Here is a 20,212-nt window from a genome sequence, read left to right as displayed (position 1 = left end):
GAGATCCATACTTTCCTTTAACAGACATGATTTGAAAAACAGGTGGAACAGGAACAAAGTGAGGTTTTTTTTAAAGGTGCAAAAGAGGCTGATGAAAAGCACAATAAATTACACAGTAGAATTATTAAATAGAAGAGACACAGCCTTTCCCAAAATTATATTGAATATCAGATCCACCTTATGATTTGTGATGTCCCAGCCAGAAGGAAGCATTAGATGATGAATTATCTTCCCATTCCAGTCTCATTGCACAAGGAGAGATATCTGGTAGTGAGTTACACATACACACACACACACTCTTCATAATGTTGCTGGAGGAGGAGATTGGGCTGGCCTGTAACCTGCAAATTCAATTCTGTTTCCTCTCAAACTCTTTGTCTTGTCCATTTAGATTGTAAAATCTTCAGGGTAGGGACTGTCTCTTACAATGTGCAAGGCATAAAGGGAATCAGATCTTGGTTGGAACCTCTAGGTGCTACTGTAATACAAATTAAGAAAATCAAATAAAATAAAATAGTAATAATTAATAATAATAATTAATACAATACCACAGGCCCTGATAATTTTCCTGGAAGTCTCTTCAATTTCTCCAGGTACTGACAATCCTTTTATATTTTGTTTTGATTTGATTTAATTAGCCACTAGATGTTGATGGGAATCAATTACTGTGTTACAACAAGAATCCCTCTAGACATCACACTGTTTTCTGAGATTTTCTCTACAGCTATTAAAAAAATAAGGAAGCATCCCTAACACCATCATCACTACCAAACATCAAAACTTATTTAGTTGGCTTCTTTTAAAAATGTATTTCGCATCCATGATGTGTTATGGACACAGTTAGGGACATGGATCCCTGCTTGGGAAGATCAACATCTCCAGATGTGTGTTGTGTACTCAAATAATAGCCAGATATTTTAGAAGGACTTATGGTAATATGATACTTTTCCTTCTTTTGGTACTGGTTTTGCCAATATGGCACCAAATTTCTCAACATAGTACAAAGTAAGGCATTAAAAAAGGATCTGTAATAGTTTTACATATCCAGATATCCACAACTGATGTGCACTTAATTCGCTAAGAAAAATTATGCATGCATCAAGACAGTTTGCAGGAAGTTTAAAGTTCCCCAAGTCACTTCTGAGGCTTGTAAAATGTCATCAGCTTGTGACACTGGATTGCAACATGAAAGATATTTTACACGTCATCTTGCTTTGCAACGTGCCAACACAGTGTCACAAGGTTATTACCTACAGTGAACACACACAGGAAAATGAGAAGCCTACCTTGTGTTTAAATGCAAATAGTCTTTGAATTATTCAAGCACCAAAGGTTCTCAAAGTTCTTAAAGCATGAAGATACATTTTTAATTTTCTCACTCAGATAACTCTGTGAAGAAAGAAAGGAACATCATCAAACCTTCTCTTTCCAAAAATGTACTTTGAGGCTCACAAGAAGCATGAGAAATTTAAATCAAATGGATAGAATTTTGGGTTGGTTGTTTTGTTTCATTTTAATTTTTCTTCTTCTTTCTTCAGAAATCAGAATGTTTTAAGCAGGAGAGACTGAAAAGGATCTACACTAGAAAGGAACTGTCCATGTAGTTATTGGTATAGCTATACTGGCAAAATCTCCTAACCATGATGCAGCTTAAACAGGCAAAAAAGGTTATTTTGCCAGTATCACTTACACCAGTAATTGAATGAAATAGTTACACCAGCAAAGGATGTTTTTCCGGAAATAACTGTGTTTATACTAGGGCTTTTGCCAGCATAGCTATGTCAATTAGCAGTGTGATTTCCCCCACACACACTCTGACATAACTTGGCGAGCAAAACTTTTAAGTGTAGACCAAGACCTGAGAGGAATTGTGTGGGCAAAGGCCCTTATGGTCTTGTGGGGATGGTGAGTCTGGGGGGTATTGTGGATGTGATGAAGCTGTCTGAGGGAGGCTACGTGGAGAAAGAGAGATGGGTTTGAAGTTGAGACTGTGGGAGTTTGTGAGGGCAATGAACCCAATGGAGGATGTGGAGGTACTGAGTTAAGGGAGGTTGTGGGGACAAAGGATGAAATCCTGGCCCAATTGAAGTTAATGGCAAAACTGACACTGTCTTCAATGTGGTCAGGATTTCACACAAATGAGCCTAAGGGAGTTTGTGGGGAGAAGTGATTGCCTGAGAGCAGGGCCGGTGTAATCACTAGGCAAACTAGGCGGCCACCTGGGGCGCCAAGATTTGGGGGCACCAAAAAGCGGTGCTCAACAATTTTTTTTACACTATTGCTTAGGGGCAGGTACCTGTCAGTCTCCAGCACTCGGGCCACGCCAGCAGCCTCTTCACCTCGGAGTCTCCCCCACTTGCCCGGGGGCCACATCCTCTCAGGCTCCTCGGCCGCTGCTGCTGCAGCCACCCAGGAGGACGCGGGCCGGGGGCACTGTCGCGGAGGAGACTGGGGATGAGTTGTTGGGACAGAGAGCTGGCCTGAGAGAAGGGTGGAAGTGCCAGGGCTGAGGCTGGCTTGTGGGGTCAGGAAAACTCCCTGGAGGTGGGTTTGGGGGGCAGTGAGACTGAGGGGCTTGTGAGGCTAGTGACGCGGAAGTGGGTTGGGTCAGCACTGAAACTCTGTGAGGGACAGTTCTGGGGGTGGTGAGACCGTGTAAGGTATGTTGTGGGGATGGTGAGATGTGCAGGGAATAGAGATGGGGAGGTGATGAGATGATGGGGCCGTGACTCTGCGGGGCAGAAGTGGTTGAGGTAGCAGTGAGAGAGGGGAGAGTTGGGGTGGGGACACTGAAGGGAGAAGCTGGTAAACCTTACAGGGCTGGGGAAGGAGGGAGACTGAGGGGGAGCTGTGGAGGGTGGTGGGACGGGTTAGTTCGAGACTGGTGACAATGGGGAAGTGAAATCGGGGGGCGGGTGAGACCATCAGGGGGCTGGAGCCAGGCAGGGCGAGGGAGGGATGCTGCTTTTCCTGCGGGCTGCCCCGGGCGGTGATGCGGGTTTACACGAGAGCGCTGGTGCGCAGGGAAGAGGCGGAGGCTCAGGCTCCCGGGTGACGTGCGCGTGCAGTTCTCTCGGTCGCCGCCAGGGGAGGCGGTTTCGTGGCGCGGTGCGAAGGGCGCCGGGTGGGAGGGGGCAGGTCGCGGTGGCCCGCCCCGGCTCTCTCCGGCCCGGCATGCAGCGCGCCGCAGTTTGAATGGCGCAGGCTCGGCGGAGTGGGCCCCGGCTCTAGGACTGCCCCGGATCAGCGCCGCCTCCTCGGCTCGGTGTGGTCCGGGCAGCGCGGGACCATGAGCAGGTGAGTGAGGCAGCCGGGTTCGCGGGACCGCTCCGGGCCCGGCCTTTCCTGCCTTGAGGCTGAGCCCGGGACCGCTCCCTCTGCCGGACAGCGCGGCCGCTCTGCTCCGCAGCGGGGAGTCCCGGCCCGCAGCTCAGTCGGGGTCCCCGGCATGGATCGGCTTGGGGCGGGGGCGCTGGCGCCTTTACGGCGGGGATTTCCGTCCTGTGTTAGGCCCCGGCTGGTGCCAGGTGAGATCCGTGGAGGGAGGGGCTGACAGGGACTGTCTCTCCAGCCGTATCTCTTCCGGGACAGGTGTTGCTGCTGGCGGGGGGAGGGGTGCGCTCCTCTCTTGTGACACTTCTCGCAGCTCGGCCTTTCCCAGGGCGTGGGCTGCCCCCTGGCAGCAGCCCTGCGCCTCTCGTCTCCTCCCCGCCCGGTGGGCGACCTGGCCACCTTCCTGTCCTCGCCCGTGCTGGGCCTTTCATGCGCATTGGATGCCCTTGGACGGAGACCTTACCTGTGCCATTAAGTACATGATCAGCCCCTTCATTTTACCTGGGAGAATGTCTTCAAATAGTTGCACACTCCCAATTAAGCAAGATCGGGCAGATCTGCGTTTCCTAACAGGATGATGATACACGCTCCAGTTTAAAAAGAGACGCGAGAGATACCAGGACTGCTGAAAAGCATATCCTGGGGTTTGCTGGTATTTACTTTGTTCAGTGGGTGGAATTGATGTTTTATTCTTGGGGAAAAAGAAGGAAACTCTTTAGATATCTACAGACTGTTTGTGGCGGAACCGTGTATTGCTTTGCTAAAGGGAGTTTTGGGTTTCTGAGAAAAATACATGACTGTTGTGCTGGAGTTATTCAGTATATTTAGGTTTAATTACTGCTGTCCGAACAAGCTTAGATAAAATACAAAGAAATGATTCAATTAGTAATATCTATTAACATTTTTAGGACTTATGAAAAAAAAGAATATTTTCCAAAAATAACTTTTTTTCCCCTGTAACTTATGCTACTCTTTTTAGGACTGGCTTAAATCTATATGCATTTAAAAATAGTTATATTCTTGGTTATAGATGAATTTCCCTTTTCCCCACCCCTTCTTCTTTCCATTCCTCCTAAACTTCCTGTCTTAAACAAAGAAAATGATAGGTATGCTGGGTGTTCCATAGAAAATTAAACGTGATTTCAAAGGGAATTTGTAATTTGTTAGTCGTCTTTGTTAGAAGGAATAAATAAAAGCTAGTATCAAAACTATTCTATTCAAGATAGTTCTATCCTAGGTCTAAAAAACATTGATATATAGTCTTAAATGTTATGGATAGGTCTGTTGTACAAAGAATTTTATTGAATTAGTAAAATGAGCATTAGTTTGAATTCTTAAACTTATATTTGAGAATTGTAGTTATAATAATCATGCTTGCAGGAGGGCCAGACATGGTGTATCTATGTGTATTTTTTTACCCAGTTGTCTTGTCTGTGTTACAGCTGAAATCAGACCAGCACAAACCCTGTTGTAACAGAGACAAGCTATCAACATGGCATTCAATTAGTTTAAAAATAATGTGTTAAAAGTCTCTGTCTACCATTTTGCTAGTAATGCACTGAATGGTACCTTGCAGCCACCAAGACCTTGTCTTAGTTTAAAATGGTGTTTGTAGGGGCTTAGCATTTTATAGGCTAAGCATTCTAAAATTTTTGCTTAAAATATAAAGATCTATCCGGATCTAAACCACAACTTCCAAACTTGGTCAGAGAGACTGCAGAGTCTATGTAGAAGAGATGAGTGAACTAGAATGCCTCCCATTAGACAAGGATATTGATATAATAGGCATCACAGAAATGTGGTAGACTGAGGCTAATCAATGGGACACAGTAATAACAGGATATAAAATATATAGGAATAACAGAGTAAGCAGTCCTTGTAGGGGAGTGGCATTATGTTTAAAAGAAAGCATAGAGTCAAATAAGGTAAATGAAACAGATTGGATAGAAATTCTATGTTAAAGAGTATAGAAATAGGAATGTACTACTGACCCCCTGACCAGGATGACAGTGATTGTGAAATGGTCAGGGAGGTGAGGGTACAAATGTAGACAGGGCAATAATAACTAGATGTCACCTCAGGGCATGATGCAGAGAGAACTTCTAGACCCCATAAATGACTGGTTCTTGGAGCAGCTACTCCTGGAAGCCATAAAAGGAGAGGCAGTTCTTGATTTAATCCTAAGTGAAGCATAGGATCTGGTCCAGGAAGTAACTATAGCAGAACTGCTTGGTGGTAATAACAATAATGTAATTAAATTTAACATCCTTGTAAGAGGGATAATACCAAAAAAACACACTATGGTAACATTTAACATCAAAAAGGGGCATTACACAAAAATGAGGATGCTTGTTAGATGAAAATTAAAAGGAGCTGTCATAAGGGTTAAATGTGTGCAAAAAAACCATAATTGAGGTTCACTCTAAATGTATGCCAGTAAAGACAAGAGGACCAAAAGAAGGCCACTGTGGCTAAACAGCAGAGTAACAGAGGACGTTAGAAGCAAAAAAGCATTTTTTAAAATTTGGAAGTCAAATTCTACTAGGAATAATAGGAAGGAAAACAAAGGCTATGTCTACACTAGCAACTGAACAACGAAACTTTTTTTGTCTTTCAGAGGTGTTTTTATAAAAAAAAAATAATAATAATAACCACACCCCCAAAGGACACAGTTTTTGCGACGACAAACACCAGTGTGAACAGCTCTTTGTCAGCAGGAGCGCTCTCCTGCCGACAATGCTAACGCTGCTCATTGGGGGTGGAAGTTTTGTGGTGGCAGGAGAGCTGACAAACAGCGGCTACACTGAACACCTTTTAGCGACAGGGCTGTAGCGACACAGCCCTGTCGCTAAAAGCTGCGCAGTGTAGACGTAGCCACACTATGGCAGGTAAAGTGTAAAGTATACTAAGGTCAGCCAGAAAGAATTTGAGAGCCCAGAACAATAGCTTTGAGAGATGGAGTCTCCCATTCATCTCAGTGAGGTATTAACTCCGATGGCTACTGGTGATTTTAAAAGTTGGTATTAATTATTTCATTATATAACAAAGGGGAGAGAGAGGATCACAGATCTGTGCAGTTTACTGTGAGTTGATCTTATTTTGGTGCCATGTGTGGGTTGTATATTGGAGAATAGTACCACTTATTTTTTCCTAATCAAGAAAGACCCCAAGAAGCCACAGATATACTCAGTCTCCACCATGGAGGAGCTAAGATAAAGGAGCCCGCTAATGCTCATAACATGTACAGTCACAGTCTACTGAGAGTAATTTTTCATTTTGTTTAGTCATAGGGATGGAACTTGTAGAGTACTACCTACCCCCCATTTGACACCAGCCCTTTGAAAACTTGAAGCTGAAACAGCTTCCTTTTAAACTTTTATTCCCATCTTTCTGCACACACTGACTTGTTATGAGGGGGTGCTCACAAACACTGTCGGATTTAGATTGGGCTCCGCTGAAGAAGGATCAAACAGAGAATGATCTTGTTTTTCCTGCACAAAAGTGCATCTGCCTTGGCATAGTGTAAGCAGCCACAAAGTGAAACTGGCAGCTTACAAAATTGCTTATAAGTATTCTTTTAAGCAGACTGAATCAACCTTAGTTTTAATATTGCTTTCTTGTAAACATTGAGGGCCAAGGAGAAATGTGACATTCTTTCTGCTTCATGTTTAAAATTAAACCTAAATTCCTGCCTTAATGCAAGTATTCACACTAATAATTTTTAATTAATGTTCATTGAACCCATAAATTATCATATCAAAATATGCAGTCTTGCAGATAGGCTGATTGAACGTTCTCTCATCACTGTAATTTCAATATCTCAAGCTTCTAATCTTCTAAACTAGAAGCCTTTAACTACAATTTCCTAAGACTGAGGGAGAAAAATCTCTTAAAATTCCATGTTAAAGGCCACTGTCCTCTCTTTAATAAACCAATTAGATATATTGTAAAACAAGCCATAGGTTTCTTTCAGTTAGAATACTGGAGACAATCAACAATATGAAGTAATAACTAATATTTTCTCTTGGTTTTGTTAGGTGACCAGTTACTTGCTATCTAAAATGCCTAAGGGTTTTTAATCTGGAAATATGTACTCAAAAATATATTGAGTGGGCTTAAGAGTGTCTCATTTTTTAATACATGTTTGAAAAGATCTGTAGGTACTTGAAGCAGTGACTGTCTTTCTGTGTGTTGGGAAGGTGCCTACAACAGCATGAATTTCCAAACAAACTTTAATTTAGGCCTGGTCTTTGCTAGGAAAAAAGACGCTTTCTAAAACACATGAAAACTACATATACCTAGTCTTCTAGAATTTTACCCCTTGTTAGTTACCATGTGGTAAAAAGACACTTTCCCCATCTTCCCCTATTGTGGACTCAGCCGGTCACTCAAATATCTTTCCTTGCAATGCAAACACTAAAAAGCAAGGAATTACAGCTGCAGTGATATCTAATACAATATCGGTGTACAGTATTCCATTGTACTGAATGCCCTTTTTAAAATGCTGAATTTTAATTCAGGAATACTACTGCAGTCAGTGTATGCACGTCAAACAATTTGAAAATAAAATAAGTGCACAGCCTTGGAACACACCATTGAAAGTAATACCAATTATAATGTTAAAATACAATATTGCACTAGGTAGGGGAAGAAGGCAAAGTGGATTACATATTCAATTTATTACCTTAGTAAAATCACAGACTACTAAACAAATTTATGCATAAATGTCTTCTATGTACATTCATAATATCATAAGTGATGCACTGTGGTGGAATTTTTTTTTTTCCTTTTTCACTTTCTTGATGTGTGCGCTGAGGGTGATGGTATTGCCAAAAAGAATTTAGTGTCATTGTGGTAGCAAGGTAATGCTTGGAGATTGTTGGGTTGGATGGGACTGTTCCCTTAACTTATGATATTCTTGATTTTTAGTGTTTGTGTTGTGAGGAAATAATCTCAAATAACCTTAACTCAAAGTTAACAAAGCTTTCTGTGACCATTTATACTTAATGTTACATGTATATGTGGGGACAGAGGAGCTGTCTGTGGAGCTAGGAAAGTAATCAGATCTCCTCCATTTAAAACTGTGCACCAGGCAGAGAAAGATTCAGCCTATGTGCCAGCTTTCTTTGGTGGCGCACAAAGCTTTTTATGTGAAGTTGGGTGAACATGGAAGCCTAAAAAGCTTTGAGTGCTGGCTGGAGAAAGTCTAAAAACAAGCTTTCTCTGCCAGGAATGTAATGTTTCACACTGAAAATTGTCTCTTCCAAGTTGTAGCAAAAAACTGTGGTATAGGCTACTTACTAAGTTCATTAATGTGATTAATTTATTAACTCTGTGGCTCTGGTTCTCCACTACGCCAATGGCTCGCAACCTTTCCAGACTTCTGTATCCCTTTCAAGAGTCTGATTTGTATTGTGTACCCTCAAGTTTCACCTCACTTAAAAACTTACAAAATCAGACAGAAAAATACAAAAGTGTCACAGCACATTATTACTGAAAAATTGCTTACTTTCTCATTTTTACCATATAATTATAAAATAAATCAATTGGAATATAAATATTGTACACACATTTCAGTGTATAGTATACAGAGCAGTATAAACAAATCACTGTCTATGAAATTTTAGTTTGTACTGACTTTGCCAGTGCTTTTTATGTAGCCTGTTGTAAAACTAGTTAGATGAGTTGATGTACTGCCTGGAAGACCTCTGCATACCCCTGGCTGAGAACCACTACACTACTGCTGCTAGGGGTTTGGAATGGGTCCCATATGAGGAGAGATTTAAAGAGGCTAGGACTTTCCGGCTTGGAAAAGAGGAGACTAAGGGGGGATATGATAGAGGTATATAAAATCATGAGTGATGTGGAGAAAGTAAATAAGGAAAAGTTATTTACTTGTTCCCATAATACAAGAACTTGGGGCCACCAAATGAAAGTAATGGGCAGCAGGTTTAAAACAAATAAAAGGAAGTTCTTCACACAGCACGCAGTCAACTTGTGGAACTCCTTGCCTGAGGAGGTTGTGAAGGCTAGGACTATAACAGCATTTAAAAGAGAACTGGGTAAATTCATGGAGGTTAAGTCCGTGAATGGCTATTAGCCAGGATGGGTAAGGAATGGTGTCCCTAGCCTCTGTTTGTCAGAGGGTGGAGATGGATGGCAGGAGAGATTACTTGATCATTACCTGTTAGGTTCACTCCTTCTGGGGCACCTGGCATTGGCCACTGTTGGTACACAGGATACTGGGCTAGATGGACCTTTTTGGTCTGACCCCCAGTATGGCCGTTCTTATGTTATGTTCTTAACCTCATCCTTGAGGATTTGCAAAAAAGAGAACACTTGGGTGGTATAAAGATGGTTTATTGCAGTGGTTTTCAAAGTTTTGTACTAGTGACCCCTTTCACATAGCAAGCCACTGAGTGTAACACCCCCCCCCTTATAAATTTAAAAACACTTTTTTATATATTTAACACTATTATAAATGCTGGAGGCAAAGCAGGATTTGGAGTGGAGGCTGACAGCTTGCGGACCCCCACCCCCATGTAATAACATCACGATCCCCTCGGGTCCCGACCCCCGGTTTGAGAACCCGTGGTTTATTGGCTGCGTGCTGGTGCCTGTTGGAGGCATATCAAGGGAAGGGGACATAAAGTACAGATAACTTCCTGGCTTCCGGAATGTCCCTTGTGGCTGTGGGAAGCCAGATGTATTCAGAGGGGCCATTGGACTCCTTAAATTGCACTGGGGGGATGGCTCAGTGCCAAGGTGGGCCAGGATCACAATGAGGGAATCGAGGCTACATCATAGCCAGCTAATGCTGCTTCAAACGTGTTGGCTTCTATTTAACAGAGCTTTTCAATTGTATTAAGCTAACACAATTGACAAATACACACTTTGCCTGACAAGGCAGGGCTTTTATCAGTATACTTTCTTACTGCAGGCGGCATCCACCACCCCAGCCTCCAGCTAAACCTAACCAAACTTATAAAAAGTGCACAGAAACTTAAATGGTTAAATGGCAATGCATTGACACTAAATAGGATCTTGCTTAATTAGTGATACATACTTAGAGCTGTAATGTGTTTAATTGGGGTCAAACTGAAAGATGTAGAAATATGTAGCAGTTAAAATCACTGACATGCAAAAAATATTGGTTTGGTATATTTCAATTGAGTTGGCTTAATGTGACTAAAAAGCTCTTTTAGGATATGTCTTCAGTGCAGTAGAAGACCTGCAGCTGGCCCTGGTCAACTGACTCAGGCTTATGGAACTCGGACGGCGGGACTAAAAATATCAGTGTAGATCAGGGGTCGGCAACGTTCGGCACGTGGCTCGCCAGGGTAAGCACCCTAGCGGGCCGGGCCAGTTTGTTTACCTGCTGATGCGGCAGGTTCGGCCGATCTTTCGGCACGCGGTTCGCCGTCCCGGGCCAATGGGGGTGGTGGGAAGCTACGGCCAGCACATCCCTCGGCCCGCGCCGCTTCCTGCCGCCCCCATTGGCCCAGGACGGCGAACCACAGCGAGTGGGGGCCGCGATCGGCCGAACCTGCTGCGTCAGCAGATAAACAAACTGGCCCGGCCCGCTAGGGTGCTTACCCTGGCGAGCCGCATGCCGAACGTTGCCTACCCCTGGTGTAGATATTTAGGCCCAGGCCTGAACATCTTCTATATTGCTATTTTTAGCCCTGCAGATAAGACCAGGTCTCAGTGCTGTGGGGTTTTATTACTGTATAACAGACCATAAATGCTCCTTAAGACTCAAGCTAATGTATTTGAAGTTGTCTTGGTCTGTACCGTTACTGTATCAGTATTACTGTCAGTTCGGAATGTGACTTTTTAACTAATATATTTATATTTGTACATGCAGTGTGGGCATAATTGTGCTGGTATAAAGATGCTTTATATCAGAAGAGCTTATTCTCCTTCCTGCATAGCCTGTAGGAGTATTATTACTATATCACCAGTCAGGTAGTACCACTTTAACTACACCCAAGTCGTACAACTTTTGTGTATAGACTAAGCATATGTTGTCTGAAACCATACTATATGGTCAGCTATGTTAGCCTGCATCTTAAAAAGCATTAAGAGGGCTTTTTAGTCATACTAAGTAAACTCTGTTGCAAAACATCCCTGGTTTGCAATCAAGACAGAGCCTGAGCTCTCATAACAAATCTAGAATTTTTGAATTCTATGTTATACTGACCATCAGATCCACAGATGAATAAAAGTTTACACGGGTCTTTTGGCCAAGAAAGGAAAAAAGTAATAATGCCACAAGAGGAAACTACAATAGCTAGAATGGCGGAGGCCCACGCAGATATCGCTCTGGGTACGTTCAATTTCTCCTTCTTTCACAATGTTTACTTTTAGACAGATTTTTGTGTAATCTCAGATAAAGATAAAATTTTGCATGTGTTCATCACATCAATGCATTTTGCCACTGCAATTATGAAATGTGGATTGTGTTTCTGCATTGCTAGCTCTATTGGCCTAGAAGGAGGTACCTTTCTCAAGTTGAAGAAGCCAAAATCTATGTCAGTAGAGGCATCAAAGGGAAGGAATACTACCTCTGTAACAAGGCTCATCCTTCCTGTAGATCCCTCTGATAGTGTTCTGTGGGGAAATAGATCCAGGAATGGCTGTTGGCTGTCCATATCCCTGCCCTCCACCCTCTGGCCCATAAGGCAGAACAGTGGAAATATCTGCAGAAACTTGTATAGATTTCCTGTCTAAACTTTGGTACTCACTCTTGGGGAGATAGCTGTGGTTTAGTAATTGGAGGAGCCCCAGACAGCATGGCTCATAGAGAAATCATGATATTAAGGTTTTGCAGGCAAATGGGCAGCAGCATGCAAGCACTGAACCTCTTTTTGTGGCCTTTGCTACTAGTAAATTACAAGCAATCTGTTGGTTTAAGGGACTGAACTCCCAGCTTCTTCCATGATGGGATGTGCGTAAATCTTAGCCCCTAGTAAAAGAGTGAAGTGGGAACTGTAAATTAAAACCAGTGGGGAGTCTTCACTTCCCTGTGTAAATAAACTTCTATTATTAGGGCCCTACCAAATTCATGGTCCATTTTGGTTAATTTCACAGTCATAGGAATTTAAAAATCATAAATTTTATGATTTCAGCTATTTAAATCTGAAATTTAAAGGTGCTGTAATTGTAGGGGTTGTGACCCAAAAAGGAGTTGGGGAAACTGCCTTCAGAACTGGGCAGCTGGAGAACGGGAGCCCAGCTCTGCAGGCAGACCCCTGCCAGCAGCAGCGCAGAAGTAAGGATGGCATGGTATAGTAAGTATTACCATACCATGCCACCCTTACTCCTGCGCTGCTGCCTGCAGAGCTGGGCTCAGTAAGCAGCCATCACTCTCCAGCAACCCAGCTCTGAAGGCAGGAGCAAGGGTGGCATGGTATGTATAGTATTGCCACCCTTACTTCTGCACTGCTGCTGGTACGGTGCTGCCTTCAGAGCTGAGCACCCAGCCAACAGCCGCTGCTCTCCGGCCACCCAGCTCTGAAAGCAGCACAGAAGTGATACCTCCTCCTCCCCTCCCCCCAAATAACCTTGCAGTCCTCCCTGCACTTTTGGGTCAGGCCCCTCAATTTGAGAATTGCTGGATCCGCCATAAAATCTGTATAGTATAAGATAAAAGCACACAGAAGAGAGACCAGATTTCACAGTCCGTAAAGCGTTTTTCTATTATGAAGCAGTTACTAAATTGGAATGTTAAACAGATAATTAATATCAATGTGAATATTTGTCCTTTGTTATTGTAATTAAATAATGGCATGGAGTGTACAGTTGTCTTTTTATAGGCACTTATGTGCTTCAAATAACTAGAAAATAAAAGACATGGACTGGCAGGGAATTCTGCTCGCAGGCAGCAAGTAACTTTAAAAAGGGGGGAGGGGGCGGGAGGAAGAAGAGCAAGAAAGCATGTAAAAATATTGCACTAGTGTTACTTGCAGGCGTAGTCTGTAGCAGACATTGATCCTAGGAGGAAGTTTGCCTTCCAAATTAGGAAGCTTAAAGGTGTACTATCAATTTAACTTTTTTTTTAGAATTTAAAAAACAAAACAAAACACCTTTTTGCTCCTCTGTTTATAGTGGGATCTCCTCAGTCTTTCTGCCTTGTTAACTGACTATACAAAGTGCTGTCAATTGCACAAAGTAAACAAATTGAAAAATAGTTTTTTTTCCCACTAACTTCTGTTTTAATAATCTTAGTTGTAACAGTAATAGGAGCAACACTTTCAGGCAAATATAACTTCAAGTTGAGCATCCCTTTTTAAAAGCACTTAGCACATGCTGAATGAAGTAGGCAATTGACAGCCCTTAACCCAAACTCATTTTTGTGAGGGGTGGGAAAAGGACACAACCTTACCTACTTCTGTGACATAATTACAGGTGAAAGTAATATTACAAAAAAGTGCTCCTTTTCATCTTGGTCACAGATAAGTAATATCAAAATAACGGCAGTCTGATCTATGAGAGAGCCTGGATCTATCAGTCAGAGTGCTGGCAAGTATTAACATAAACCCATTTCCCTTTAAAGGCAATTGGCTAGAGTGTGGATTGTCATTTGTCAGCTTTTGAGTCTCTGCCTCCCCTTTATAATCTCAGCAAAGCTCTTTGCACGTACTTAGTTCAGTCATCCACCTGGGTCACCTTCCGTATATGAGCATGTGGTGAGATTCATGACTTAATATATTGAGCTAGTCCCAGATTGTAAACAGATCCAGAACACTGAGTAATTCTCTGACTCATAAGTGGCATAGCCACAAAAGGTTGATAGAAGTCTTGGAAGAATACTGTTTAGTTTTACACACAAAATAATAATTTGATGGATCACAAAAATAATTGCTGGCTTATAAATAGGCTTGGCAGGATTTGATATAAGTAGTTGGTAAATGTCGATTTTTACTTGACACATTGAAATTAGCGAAAAAAATAATCCATCAGTAACAGTTGGCAACCACAGCCTTCTCTGCACCTTGCATTTGCAGGAATCCAATGTCACCAGCCCCACAGCTGCACAGGGAACTCTCTGCAGTCCTGCTGTCCTGGCACTGCTCATCTGTTCTCTGGCAGGGAGTACTTTCTGCTCATGATTTGTGTCATTCTGCATTAGGATGGTAACTGGAATGTAACTAAACATACAAAATAGCATCTAAATTTTATTTTTTTTTAAACAAGCCCTTAATACAGTAGATGACCTATTGTGCCATATTTATAAAGCTTGGCCTCAAAAGTTAATGTTTTCCCGCTCATTCTTTCTTTTTATAAAAACAATCCCTTTAACTCTACATTTTTTGATAGTCTCGTGGATTGAGCATATTTATTTTTTTATTTAAATGTTTTAAGAGATTGTAAATTTAGGCCTTAAAGTATTTTGTATTAAGTTCAGATTTTGTTTTAAACAGGTTTATTTAAAAAAGAAAATCTATAATTCAAGTAACAAAATAAAATCACTTTTATCCACCCTGCTTATGAACATTAGTACTGTCGTTGAATTGGTAGTTCTAAAAACACCACCAGATAAAGCTGTGGTAGTTTCTTTATAGAGTACTCTACATGTATCCAAATCTTTACAACCTTGTCCCAAAAGAACTGCAAGTTAATAATACAAATGTTGAAGCTGAACCCCACTGAATTTTTAGTCATTTCATCAGTTTATTGTTCTGAAAATACAGACAAATGACTGAATTGCCTTTTTATGCAAAGCACAGCTTATGTCAAGAAGACTTAAATGTATTACGGGGTCTGCTAAAGAAAATTAAAAGTACCTTTTTCTGTGCATTTAAAGCAGGTGATTTTATGGAGCTTTCAGAAGAACACTGTCACGAAGTAAAAAAATGAAAGTTGTGGTTGGGTATTTTTTGTAATGTGGTCACTTTCCCCCAAAACTGGACTGAGATATCAATATATGCATTACCATTTGGCAGCTTGTTGATGGCCTTAGATGTAACAGTTTCAGTCTTTACTGATGTGGTCCGGTTTCAGATAATTGCTTAGAAATAAGGTGGAATACTCCCATTACGGTACATCCAGTCCACCAGATTTATACTGTTAATTATCTGACAAGGTGCCTGGCCTTGGTTTATCAATAGTATCCTCAGCTATGACGTGGTTTGTTTTTTGTTTTTTTTTTTTCCCCCTCCTTATCAGTACAGCATGTGAGCTGATAAATTTAATTTTTTCAGTGACTTGTATGCATGGATTAACTTAATCTCTGTTGAATAAAAGAGGACTCTCTCTATTGAAATAAGTGACGACCAGCTATTTCCCGTAATAGGACCGATATACAGTAACTCCTCGCTTAACGTTTTAGTTATGTTCCTGAAAAATGCTACTTTAAGCAAAACAATGTTAAGCAAATCCAATTTCCCCGAAAGAATTAATGTAAATGGTGGGGGTTAGGTCCCAGGGAATTTTTTTTTTTGCCAGACAAAAGACTATACACACACACACACACACAGTATAAGTTAAACAAACAGTTTAATACTGTACACAGCAATGATGATTGTGAAGCTTGGTTGAGGTGGTGGAGTCAGAGGATGGGATATTTCCCAGAAATGTCTTACTGCTAAATGATGAACTAGCACTTGGCTGAGCCCTCAAGGATAAACGCATTGTTGTTAATGTAGCCTCACACTCTACAAGGCAGCACGAATGGAGGGAGAGACACAGCGTGGCAGACACACACACACACACACACACATCATGTGTGCCTGTGAGAGAGAGAGATGCTCATTGCCCCTTTAAGTACACTGACCCTACTCTAAGTACACTGCCTTTTTAAGTAGATCAGCAAGTTGAAACAGCAACAGCTGCCAACAAGCTCCCTCTGTCCTGAGCCCTGTCATGTTCTAACCCCCCACCCCCACACACACACACTGTGGAGATGGGGAAAAGGAGCGTGGGGAGGGGGATATCCTGACATTAGCACCCCTTTCACTCCTTCCCTTCTGCACAGCAAACAGGAGGCTCCCGGGAGCAGCTCCAAGGCAGAGAGCAGGAGCAGCACACGGCAGTGGGGGGAGGGACAGCTGAACTGCCGGCAATTAATAGCCTGCTGGGTGACTGCTGCACAGGGAACTTAGGGAAGCTGATAGGGGGCTGCCGGTCCACCCTGGTTCCAAGCACCCACCAGCTAGCTCCAATGGGCTGCTCTTCCTGCAAGCAGTGGACAAAGTAGGCAGTTAATGGTGTTATAAGGGAGCATTGCACAACTTTAAACAAGCATGTTCTCTAATGGATCAGCAATGAAACAACCTTAACCTGGACGACATGAAGTGAGGAGTTACTGTATTGCATAGAACAGTGCTTCTCAAAGTTGGGCCGCCGCATGTGCAGGGAAAGTCCCTGGTGGTCCGGGCTGGTTTGTTTACCTGCCACGTCGGCAGGTTCGGCCGATCGTGGCTCCCACTGGCTGTGGTTCGCCGCTCCAGGCCAATGGGGGCTGCGGGAAGCGGAGTGGGCAGAGGGATGTGCTGGCCGCCCTTCCTGCAGCCCCCATGGGCCTGGAGCGGTGAACCGCAGCCAGTGGGAGCCGCGATCGGCCGAACCTGCAGACGTGGCAGGTAAACAAACTGGCCCGGACCGCCAGGGGCTTTCCCTGCACAAGCGGCGGACCGGCTTTGAGAAGCACGAGCATAGAACACTGGATCTCAAAGTACAGATTGTTATAGATCTTCCAAATGTAATCCTGATCTTTAAAGTGTGTGTCTGTCTGTCCCCTCACACATACACCTCTACCCCGATATAACGCGTCCCAATATAACACAAATTTGGATATTACGCGGTAAAGCAGTGCTCGGGGGGGTAGGGGGGAGCTGCGCACTCCGGCGGATCAAAGCAAGTTCGATAGAACGCGGTTTCATCTATAATGCAGTAAGATTTTTTTGGCTCTTGAGGATAGTGTTTTATCGGGGTAGAGGTGTACCCCATGTAAGTAAGGCTAAGTTTTATCACAGGTATTTTTAGTAAAAGTCCTGAACAGGTCCCGGGCAGTATACAAAAATTCACAGGCCCATGACCTGTTCAGGACTTTTACTAAAAATACCCCTGACTAAAACTGGGGGGCGGGGGGAGAGGCTCTGGGGGACACCGCAGGTGCTGGGGAGGGGGGGCGCAGCCCAGGAGGGCGAGGTGCGTTGCGGCCTACGGGGGAGCGCGGGTGCTGGGGAGGGGGTTGGTGGGGCTAGGGCAGGCTGCCTACCCAGTTCCTGGTAAGTAGCAGCTCCAGCTCCAGCTCCACATGCTGCTTCTGCTCCACCCCAAACCCCAGTTCTGCAGCTCCCATTGGCTGGGGACCGCAGCCAATGAGAGATGATGATGGGGCAGTGCTTGGCTGCTGGCAGAGGCAGCATGTGGAGCTAGGTGAGCCGAGGGAGAGGAGCGCCCCCCGTAAGCTGCGGGCTCTGGGTTGGGGCTGAGGAGTTTGGGGTATAGGAGGGTGCTTCGGGCTGGGATCAAGAGTTTCGGAGGGCAACAGGGGGGTTGGGGCGCAGTGGAGTGGCTCAGAGGTGCAGGCTCTAGGAAGCGCTTAGCTCAAGCGGCTCCTGGAAGCAGCAGCATGCCACATCCCCCTCTGGCTCCTACACGGAGGCGAGGCCAGACATTTCTGCTGCGCACTGACCCGTCTGCAGGTGCCTCCCCTGCTGCTCCCATTGGTTGCAGGTCCTGGGGCAGCGCTTGGGGCAGGGGCAGCATGCAGAGCGGAGCCCCCTGGCTGCCCCTAGGTATGTAGGTTGCTAACAAAGATATTGATTGTAATATTTTATGAACCAATAACAAACTCATTTCCCATTGTATTTTTAATACTTGTTTGTTTAATCATTAGAACTTCAGTTTGTTTAAACAGTAAAGTTCTTCTTATGGGCTGGTATCTAACATACTGTAAGATATTGTAACCTTATGAATGCATTCTTCTGCAGTGGATTTTCTGTGTGTAGATAAATACCACATTCTCTGGTTCATGGATTTCTTTGATGTGGTGTCCTATTCATAATAAACTTGTCATTTTTCTGTAATATTGTATGCAGCAAGTAAAAATTTAAACATCCCTGGTAAGCACTTTCTACAGAACTGTTTGGCTATTGTACTTATTACTAACAAATACTTGCATCTCTCTACAGTTGGCATGTTCTTCTAGGCAATGTATGGGGGGGGGAAGCTATAGGTTTTAAATGAAATGCATTATCCGATGTCTATTTATAACCTAATGTTGCATGCTAAAAACTAGTAGTGAAAAGATTTTAAAGATCAGTGAACTTGAAGCTGGCACCTACTTACCAAATGTGGGTAGGTCTTTGTTATGGGTGACTTAGGCTCAAAATGTATCTAACTTCTTCCTTCCCCTCCACCCCCCCCTCCCCCCATTTTGTCTTCCCTCTTGTATAGAGCTTAGATGTTCTTTCTTCCCTTCTGAATCTCTTGCATCCAATTGCTGTCTGTGTTTTCTTTCCTGGTAGAATTGTTTAGATTTTCTTCCAAATGATAGCCCTGTGAGCTAGTAGCAGAAATGATTAACTTGAAATCAAGTTTGAAATCAAATTAACACTTTTTTCATAAAATATTAGCCATGCAGTTTTGTTAATTACTTATTGTTGCAAGGTGTTTATCCAAAGTTTGTTGTTTTGTATGGCAGCACCAGTCTCCCAAGTGCCTTAGATAAGGTTCCTCCCACTAAATGCTTACAAATAAAGTAGACAAAGGGTGGAACATCATATGTTCTCAATGACTGCCACCAGTGATAAGACCTCATTTTAATGTCTGCTAAATGATGGCACCCCTAAATTTTGTAAATTACCCTATGTTTTGTGGATTTGTATAGTTATTTTTAATTGTAACACTCCAAGATCTGTAAGTAAAAAAACTGAATTTTTAAAATTCACTGACATTTAAAAATTCAATTCCCTAATTTGTAAATTGTCTTGAAAACTAGGGATTTAGGAGATTATGGCATCTGAAGCCCACAATGTTAGAAAATGGAACCTGTTGCATACCAAGGGTCATCACATTGATCTCAGAAAAAGGATCTCTCATTCCACTAATAAGAACATGAAGGAGGTAAGTTTATTTACTTTGTTACTATTTCCTTGGGTAAACTTATTTACCTAAAACTATAAATTTGATGCTGGTTAATTTAGCTGTAACTTTAAATCGATGCAGTGATTTTTGTACCAAGATCATAATATATAGTCATAACAAAAAAAGCAGCAAATACAAAACAGCTCTCCAACAAGACACCATTACAAAATCAAAATTTCCCTATGCTGAGAATGTCAAAAGAAACCAAGCCCCAGTCACCTCAGCCCTCCCCAGATGTCTGTATGAAAAGATGGGGTTTGCAACATTATATGAAGGTCAACAAATTTGTGCTCTTCCCACCAAGATGGGGGAGTGAGTCCAAAGCTGAGGGCCCTCGTGGAGATTCCTACCACTGGAGATTCTTATAAAACCAAGAAAGCTCCAGCTTAAACACATCCACTGATCAAGGTAGTATTGCATGGAAAGAGAACCAGTCTCGTAGATAGGGCTTTATAGGTTCAAAACACCTTAAATAAAACCTAGAAGCCAAAAGGTACCAGTGCAAACCATGGAGCTTAAACAAGTTTGCCACCACATTGTACAGTAACTTCAGTTTCTGAATAGCTCTAAGATGCAGCACTATCTAGGGTTCTGCAATCGTTAGATCTAGAGATGAGAGAAGCATTTACAGCAAAGTCAGCATCTGGACCTGCCTGGAAGAAAGCAGTCCTCTGGTTAATGCTGCAATTTGATCATCTAAAAGCAGCTGTGAATCTAAACAGACCCCATGTCAAAAACTTCTATAACAAATTACAGACAGAAGCCTTCAACTATGAAAGTG

The 20,212-nt window shown here is 42.9% G+C and overlaps 1 protein-coding gene across 2 annotated transcripts in view; it reads left to right on the top strand.

The window, feature by feature from the left end:
• Nucleotides 1–3,117: 3,117 nt before the first annotated feature.
• Nucleotides 3,118–20,212, top strand: part of KATNBL1 (katanin regulatory subunit B1 like 1) — a 35,683-nt gene continuing 18,588 nt past the window's right edge. Inside the window, exons 1-2 of one of the 2 annotated variants that reach the window (XM_034769004.1) lie at nt 3,118–3,297; nt 19,286–19,410. In XM_034769004.1, the coding sequence (XP_034624895.1) occupies nt 19,300–19,410 (111 nt within the window). In that variant the 5' untranslated portion in view covers nt 3,118–3,297; nt 19,286–19,299. The remainder of the gene's footprint in view (nt 3,298–19,285; nt 19,411–20,212) is intronic. The other variant, XM_034769003.1, reaches the window with a different exon arrangement.

Source organism: Trachemys scripta, chromosome 4, assembly GCF_013100865.1.
Source record: "Trachemys scripta elegans isolate TJP31775 chromosome 4, CAS_Tse_1.0, whole genome shotgun sequence".
Taxonomy (NCBI): domain Eukaryota; kingdom Metazoa; phylum Chordata; order Testudines; family Emydidae; genus Trachemys; species Trachemys scripta.
Note: the sequence above shows the minus strand (reverse complement) of the source record. Positions and strands in the feature narration are given on the sequence as shown.